Here is a 9,179-nt window from a genome sequence, read left to right on the forward strand (position 1 = left end):
TCTAATACCTGTAAGCTCTGCGACACTCAGACACCCCCGATCCTTCTGTGAACCTGCGGGACCTGAGGCCACGCTGACCCCGCGCGGGCTTCACCCCGGTTAAGCCTCTGGAGCGATGTCCCTCAGTGGAACAGACTTTTAAAAGTCCCGATTTTGTGCTCCGTTGCTCCGCCGCTTGCTGGGAGCCGGCCCCTCCCCCCGCTGTCTATCTTCCCAGTCGCTTTGGATTCACTTCTCCGCCAGTCCTACCTTTTAGAAAGTGGTTGATTTTCTGTTTCTAGAATTGCTGTTCTTCTTCTCTTCGATCTCCCGTTGGATTTGTAGATGTTTGCAATCTTTAGATAAGCTATCTAGCTGATCTCCCGCTACCTGACGTAGTCTCAGCCTGCTACTTCTCCGCCATCTTGACTCCTCCCCCCACTATTTTATACTTTTTATCAAGGACATTTTGTGCTTAAAAAAATACATGTGTTGGCATGTGTTTATTAAGATGTGTCAGTATTTTCTCTACTAGAAAATTCTCTGACTCAGGCCCTAATTTATGACATAGTTCTGATAATTTTCATCCCTCTGCCTTTTCCTGTCTTTGAAAGAGGTTAAAAAATCAGTCTGCTTCAAGGAACGCAATTGAATACTAGGGAAATGCTGGCACCTAGTTCTTTGGCTTAACACCATAAACAGAGTAAGTTGAAGGTTGCGTCTTCTAGGAAGATAATCAGAATGTCAGAAGCAGAGATTTAGTTGTAGTAACATGATCTCCTACCCGAAGCAAAGTATCCCCTCTAGGGAGTCCAAAGTTCTGCTGATATTAGAAGTAACTAGTCAATAACAGGTAAGTTGATTATTCTCCAGGAGGGAGGATATTTTACTAATGGAATTGCACTACAGAATTGAGTTCACCATTTATTTGTAAGCTGCTATAAATTTGTTGGGAAAGAAATGCTAGAGAAATACCAGGAAATAGTATTGTGTGACATTTCTTGAAGAACTGATTTGATTTTTCTTTGTAAGACATAGGTGAGTTTGACTCATGTTGTATTTTCTTCTGTGTATGTTGTACCTATTAGTCTAATATCTTGAGCATGCACATTGGCGTTTTAATCTTATAATTTTATACTCCCAGAGCTATTGTTTGACTAAGGTACAATTTTTGCTACCTAATTACATAAGAACATAATTTCACATGGAAATGGTACTTAAGTAAAAGTTTCAAAAATGAAATAGTATACCAGCTCAGGTTAAATATGTAATTGATTTGGGTATCTTCTGTACAACAATGTTAATTGAAAGACATATTTTAAAATTTTTATTGTTCTTAGAGTGAATTACTGGAATTTAAGCAACAACAACAGGAGGAAGAAAGGACCAAAACTCACCAAGCTGAACACAGGAGGTATAAATGGCTAATAAAATAAGCATGCTTGATTAAAATAACTACCTATAAAGTTTTTGCAATGTTTTTTTTTTTTAAAGATTTTATTTATTTATTTGACAGAGAGAGATCACAAGTAGACGGAGAGGCAGGCAGAGAGAGAGAGAGAGAGAGAGAGGGAAGCAGGTTCCCTGCTGAGCAGAGAGCCCGATGCGGGACTCGATCCCAGGACCCTGAGATCATGACCTGAGCCGAAGGCAGCGGCTTAACCCACTGAGCCACCCAGGCACCCAGTTTTTGCAATGTTTTAAGAAAGTACTATAATCATATTGAATATGGTTTTGGAATCTATATTACCTTTTTAACTTTATATTATTGGGGCATGTTATGTATGTGAGAATGTCAACTGCTACATATGTATACATATACATACACATACACGATCTGATTTTTCATACATAGACAGAAAATATCCAGCTTTTCTGGGGAGGTGGCAAAAATTCATACTAGAAAACGGAATCATGCTGTCAAGCTATTTGTTTATTTAGGTGATAATTAATTTGTCTCCCATGGGACAAAGTATCTTATTACTTTGAGATGATCTTTTACTATTTGTACACAACTTTAGAATAACTGAACTTGTATAGAGGGTGAGATACTCATACTTGAATACGAAAGGTCAGACAAGAACTATTTTATATTGACTAACATATTAGGAAAAATATCTTAAAATAGAAACCATTAAACAATTTTTAACATTGTAAGTACTCTCTTATTCCTAATATCAGACATTAAGAGCACCCAGTAAAATATCATGTTAATGTTGGGCCATTGCTAATAACCTCCATATCTATCATTATTCTAGGATTTTCCTGGGGGGCGCTTGGTTTTTCTGAGTTTATTGCAATGTGCTTGAGAATCTCAGAAGAATTTAATGTAAAGGGTTTCATGATATAAGAGAGCAAGTTCTTTTGAAACTGAGTGGTGTCACTTATACGTTTAACCTTCCCACTGTTGCTAATGTGTAGTTTTTAGTTGTGTTCATTTTTTAATTGAGAATTTACAGAGTGTTAATGGAAGCTCCCAATTCTGCTGGAGCTGTGAACTATGGATGGGTACTCATATTTTTTTGACCTGATTATTTTACTTACATAGTCTATCAAAATAGTTTTAAAATGTCAAGTGTGAATTTAGGTGGTTTTCTCTGACTAAAAGAAAACATCAGAATTCTGATGCATTGGTTAGGCTATTTTTGGGGGTGAGGGGTAGCAATTACTGCTACCTATTGTTTTTCCTTATGGTTTTTCTCATTTTCTAAAAACTTTTTTTTTTTTTTTAAGATTTTATTTATTTGACAGAGTGAGCAGAAGCAGGGGGACAGCAGGCAGAGGGAAAGGGAGAAGCAGGCTCCTCAATAAGCAGGGAGCCCAATGTGAGACTTGATCCCAGAATCCTGGGATCATGACCTGAGCCGAAGGCAGACATTTAACCGACTGAGCCACTCAAGTGCCCCTGGTTCTTCTCATTTTCTCTTTAAAATTCTTTCTACTAAAAAACCTATAGTGCATTTTTTTTAACACTGGTTGTTAGTAGTAGCCAGTTATTTCTCTGGATTTCTGAGGATTGATTAGATTGTAAAGCTTTAAGCATCTTAAAGATAGTGCGATATGTTACATTAATAGGCCCTCTTGGCTAAGAAATTCATGTTCAGTGGGCATCCAATAAAAACGCAAGTTATTTGGTAAGAGGTAGAAAGGATTAATTTCTTGTTGTGGGAAACTTGACCCTCATTCTTTATTTCCATAATACTGGATACCTAAATTTTGGTGGGGTTATTTATTTTCTACACATTATTTTTTCTTTTTATTGATTCTAGTTAAATATAGATGCAAATTTAATCTAAGAGGAAATCTCTCCGGGTTATAACCTCAGTAACCAGTTTTGAGGTAACTGATCAAGTTTTTGAACACATATTTTATGTTCTCAGTCAGTTTTTGAGGAGAGCATATGTTTATATTGCCCTTTAGAGTTTAAAGTAAGCTCTTGCATGTTAAATGAAAACACTCATTCAATAGCCTCTGAACGAATAAAATCCCTGACTATTCCTGCTGAGGGCAACAGCACAAGCTCTGTGAGGATGTGTGTGTATGCACACACGCACATGTGTGTGTGTGTAAGGGCCATAAGTTAGATTTTCTCCAGGGATATAATTTTATTAGAGTCAAAAAGACAACATGCTTTCTACCATTTAGAAGTTGACATAGCAGAAAACTCAACTCTGAGTTTTATAACAGAAAGCTTGTGGAATTCCTCACAAGCTTTTCAATGCATCCTATATTGATTGAGCCTGGCTGCACCGGAACCTGACCCATGGTAACTTTCTAAGTGAGAGAAGAAAGTCGAAACCTCAGAGAGAAAAGACAAAGCATGGGGGAGGACTTGAAAAGATCTGAGCTATGAGTTGAAAAGTGGAATGAACTGAACTGATTTACTGAAACTTGAACCATCCTTAAATAGTAGTTTTTATCCATATTAACCCTTAGAAGAAAAGCCAGAGCAGTGGTTTGACAGCAATAAAATGTATGTTCTTTCTAACACTAGTAAACAAATCTATAAGTTGGTACTTTTTTCTTCTCTTTGAATTCTCAATAGGAATTGAGAAAAAACACAATCTCTTTACCACCTATGGGCTCTTGTTGACCCACTGTGCTGTCCTCCTAGTAACTGATGGCCAAAAGTGAATTGTACCACCTGCATCCATGATAAGACATCAGTTTTGACAGTGTGTGAACGAACTAAGAGCTGTGGACATTGGGCCATTTTGCAGCCTATACTCACCACCATTGGTGGTTTCTTGATGCAGCTGTAGTCACAGAAGCAAGCAGATATGGGGACCACACACCTGGATGATTCATTCATTCTCTTCTTACCTATCAGGACAAGGCTCTGTGAAGGTTTTGTTCTAGGCATTGATAATAGGCATAAAATAGCAGAGAACATCCCTAACTGCATGGAAATTACAATCTGGAGAAAAGAAATAGAAGTCAACAAGTTAATAGCAAGAGTATTTCAGACAATGATATGTACTGTGAGGAGAGAGATTGAAGTTGGTAGTTCCTCCATGAAGAGTTAACATCAAAGGACAAGAGACAGTCACATTGTAGATATCCCCTATTATTAGGTATAGGAAAAAATGCAAAGGCCCTCAAGTGGGAATGAGTTTGGACTTGAGTCTCAAGTGGCTGGATTATAGATGGTGAGGAAGAGAATAAGATAAAATGAGATTGGCAGGAACCAGAAAATACAAGATTTTACAAGCCAGTATTTTGTTCTAAGACTAATGGGAAATCATAAGAGACTCTTAACTATAGGAAATAAACTGACAGTTGTTGGAGGGGAGGTGTTTGGGGGGATGGGATAACTGGATGATGGGCATTAAGGAGGACACTTTATAGAATGAGCACTTGTGGTTATATACAACTGATGAATCACTAAATTCTACTCTGAAATTAATATGCTATATGTTAATTAAAGTAAATTTAAAATAAAAAAATTAAAAAGACTAATGGAAGATCATAGGAGGGTTTTAAGCAAAAGGAAGGCATGATCCCTTTTATAATTTAGTAAGGTAGTTGTGTGGAGAATGAATTACAGAGGGTGGGAGTGGAAGCAAAAGCAAGAAGAGAGAGGATAGTGATTTGGACTAGAATGGTGGCCATGGAAAGTTTTAATTTTTTTATATTTTATAATACACAGGGAAGTCCATGAAATAAATATTTAGAATGATTAATTAGAGAGTGAACATTCAAGTAGCCAGCTCCAGATATAGAATATAACCATCACTCTACTGTTAACCCTTATTCTGACCTCTATAATAATCATTTTCTTGCCTTTCCTTAAGGTTTTACCTTCTACGTGTTAACCTTAATTTCTGAAATTGGTTACTGCAAGTATGACCAAACATCAGGGAAGGATATACCCATTCTTTCTTTTGAAAACTTGAGTTTCCCTCTTTTGATATTTCCCATTTCTAATATGAATCTCTTCCCATTTTCCTTCTAATTTGCACTTATGGGATTTACTTTAGCAAGACTGGCAGTGGGGTACAGGTCATTTGGGAGGGACATCTCCATTGCAACAATAGTACCACAGAGCTATTTTTAGTTCCCCTTCATGTTTCAGGTCTTTCCAAAGCTTCCATCTCTTCTCAGCCTCTAGATTTTGCACCTGGCTGGTCTTGGAGGGGTATGGTTGCTAGGGAATAAGGCTCTTGCAGAACTGGTAGAAGATGAAGGAATGAAGTTCTGAGTTCAGAATTGTGTCCCCTCTTGCTGGAGTCACAACTGGCGAAGGGCTGTTAACAGCATTTCATATGGCTAATGTGAAAAGAAGTCTCTACAGATTACTTCTAAGCTGAGCGGGGGTTGGGGAAGCAATCCTCACAGTTCATACAGCATGTTAGGTTCTCAAAAATCTCTCAACCCTGTAGCAAGCTTTCCACTTACACATATTTTTCATTGTTTAAAGGGTAAATAATGTTTTCCTGGACCGGCTCCAAGGCAAAAGTCAACCAGGTGGCTTTGAGCACTTTGGGGGCCATTGGAATACGAATAGTGGTAACAGCTGGGTGAGTTTTTTCTTTTCTCTTAAAAAAAAATCTTTCAAAGTTGAACAGTAAAAACAATGAGAATTTTAAAAATATGTCATGGCTTTCTCCCAAGATATTTTTTTGTTGTTGTTGTGCTGTTCAGCTCTATGATGGGCAGTCAGCCAGGGTGATTACTGTAAATTCCACGATAGTTTCTAGAGAGAGGGAAAAAGTCCTGGTTTCAGTGCTGGCCAATCACAATAAAAAATGACACCTGCCCTTTGTTCTCAATATGATTGCCTGGACTGTAAAGATTTTTTATCACCCCTTGCCCAGAACTACAACAAAAACAAATGAAAAAATTTTTTTCAAGAGGATTTTAAGTGCAATATGGTTATAAAAATAGTAAGCATTCTCTAGTAATATATTCTTTCAGTGAAACTAGCACATCAAAGAAACCAGTATTTAATTTTTCACTACAAAATGATTTTTAAAAAACCCTACAGCAAAAGGCACTTTTTGGAGATGAAATGTCCTTATGGATTTCTGTGAAGAAAACCTTGCAACTGTGTCGTAATATGTGTTTAATGTGTTTTGTGTGCACAATATATCATTGAACCAGCACCGAATCTTCGGAATGTATATAATTGCAGGCTTTGCAATGTGTACAGACTCAAAACTACACTGGGTTTCATAATTTAATTGAGACCCAAGTGCATACGTACCTACTAAAAAAATGGAGCAGATAGAAATCTTTAAACTGGTAAAATACAACAAAATAATCAAGTGCTTGCTGGAAACTCTAGAGATCACCCTTTAATAAATACTTCATGGGCAAAAGATAAATTTTGAGAAAGTTTGTTGGAAATCGTATGCATGTTTTCTTGAAGGCATTTAGTAGTTAAAATTGATGAATAGATCTCACAAATGTATATATACTGAAGATAATTGAATGTAGGCAAGTTTGCAAGGAATTTTACTGGATGTGTATCCATAATGTATGCTCTTGTGTATCACTGTGGCATTCAGAATAGGGACAACATGGAAGAGAGAGAAAAGAATCAAAACACAGGATTTTGTATCAGGAGTTACAATTTATAAATTATTGACTTATTCATAAGAATATATGAGTAGGAGTCCTGTGGAAAATGGGGCATTATGACTTGAAGACATTATTCATGTTCATGGAATTTATAAGTTGTGAGACATGATTGAAACTTGGATTTTGGGCAGGACTTGGAAACTGCACATTTTCTCCTCTACTTACCAACTCTCAAAATTTAGAAAGTACTTAGAAAAATACCTGGGATTGAGGGGAAGATGATGGGAGAGAGTAAATGAATACCACATGGGCTGCTGTTAAGGGAATGAGGGTTTGGAAATCTGGTTCACCCCTGACTATTGATAGGCCTTATGGGAGTGAGCTGTAAATCTCTGCTTAGACTCTTCATGGATAAAAAGAAAGGAGTATCATTTTCTTGTGGATATGAGTGAAGGTCACTAAAGTTTCCTTAGTAGGACAGTCTTGGCCAAGTCTAAAGTGGTTATCAGCTCTTCCCTTACTTGAAAGAAGCAGTGACATAAAGGTCCTCAGGGCCCCACCTCTACATCCCTATGGACATCCTTACTTCTATGTCTGCTTCTCCTTGGGGACCAGATTCTCTCTTATCCACCTACTGGGGGACTTTATTCTAATGATACTCTTCTCTCTCCTGAATTGTCAAATGTTCACCTGAACTAGAAAATTCCCATCAGCCTAATATATAAATATAAATTATATTGATACCCCTTCCCTCTTGCTACTGTCCTGTTTCTTTGTTCCCCTTTCAAGCAAAACTTAAGAAGTTTCTATCCTTTGGCTGTTCTGTAATTTCTTTCTTCCCATTTCTCTTAAACTCATTTAAATCGTGATCTAGATTTTATCAGTCCAACCATAATGCTCTTGTCATAGTCACTAATGATGTCCATATTACAAAGTCCAGTGGTTATTTTTAAGTCTTCCTCTTTTGATCCATCGGCATCATTTGTCATGGTGAATCACTTCCTCCTCTCTGAAACTATTTACTTGGCTTCTGGGGCATTATACTTTCTTGGGTTTCCACCAATCCCAGTGACTACTCCTTTTCATTCTCCTTTGCTGAATCCCCTGCATCTTGCTGTCCTCTCAGCATTGGAGCACCTCAGAGATCCACCTTGGATCTCCTTCTGAACTTTATGTTCACTTAACACCTTGATGGCCTCATTCATTCTCATGAATTTAAATTCCACTTATATGTTTATTACTCATACATTTCTAATTCCAGCCTTGACCTCTTCCTTGACTCTAGACTTGCATATCCATTTATCCACTCAACAGCTCTACTTGCATGTCTAATGGATATCTCAATCTTAACATGTCTAAAAGTTGACCTTTGATTCCTTCTACCTGAGTGCTCCATCTGCACTTTATCCTTTTATATATTGGTACAGCCCATATCACTCACAATTGATCCATGAGCAAATCTTCTTCTTTTTTAAAATTTATTTATCCATTTATTTATTTGAGAGAGAGGGAGAGAGAGACAGAGAGCATGAGAGGAGGGAAGGTCAGAGGGAGAAGCAGGCTCCCTGCTGAGCAGGGAGCCTAATGTGGGACTCGATCCTGGGACTCCAGGATCATGATCTGAGCTGAAGGCAGTCACTTAACCAACTGAGCCACCCAGGCACCCATCCATCAGCAAATCTTGACTTCTCCTCCAAATATGTACAAACTAGCAGCTTCTCACTACCTCCACCACTATTATTCTATTTCCAATCTCCATTAGTGCTCATCTAGATTCTTGAAATAGTCTTCTAGATGGTTTCCTTGCTTCTACACTTACCCACCTACAGCCTATTCTCAATATGAATGATCCCTTTGAAACAGAAGCCAGATCCTGTCACTTCCTTGCTTAAAGTCTTCCAGTGGCTCCCGTGACTCTCAAATCACATGGAGTAAAAACCAAAGTCCATACTGTAGCCTACCAGGTGCTTCCTTGATCTAGATGCCACTTTATCCCTTTGGTGTTCTCTTACCACACTGCCCTTCCTTCTTCCTCATTCCTCCCAGCCACATCAGCTTTCTTGCTGCTCTTTGAAAACTTAAGGAACTGGCTACTTTCACCTTATGGCCTTTGCACTGGTTGCTCCCTCTATACTTCTCCATGTGATTTTTTCTAGAAGATTTTTCTTGAATCTCAC

At 37.9% G+C, this 9,179-nt stretch overlaps 1 protein-coding gene across 1 annotated transcript in view; it reads left to right on the plus strand.

Annotated features, from left to right (window-relative positions):
* LOC111146974 (epithelial stromal interaction 1) overlaps window positions 1–9,179 on the plus strand; it is a 109,845-nt gene that overhangs the window by 96,718 nt on the left and 3,948 nt on the right. Inside the window, exons 9-10 of the mRNA XM_022502776.1 lie at window positions 1,320–1,393; window positions 5,900–5,999. Coding sequence (XP_022358484.1) covers window positions 1,320–1,393; window positions 5,900–5,999 — 174 coding nt within the window. The remainder of the gene's footprint in view (window positions 1–1,319; window positions 1,394–5,899; window positions 6,000–9,179) is intronic.

Source organism: Enhydra lutris, unplaced genomic scaffold (assembly GCF_002288905.1).
Source record: "Enhydra lutris kenyoni isolate GAN:26980312 unplaced genomic scaffold, ASM228890v2 scaffoldscaffold15, whole genome shotgun sequence".
Classification (NCBI taxonomy): domain Eukaryota; kingdom Metazoa; phylum Chordata; class Mammalia; order Carnivora; family Mustelidae; genus Enhydra; species Enhydra lutris.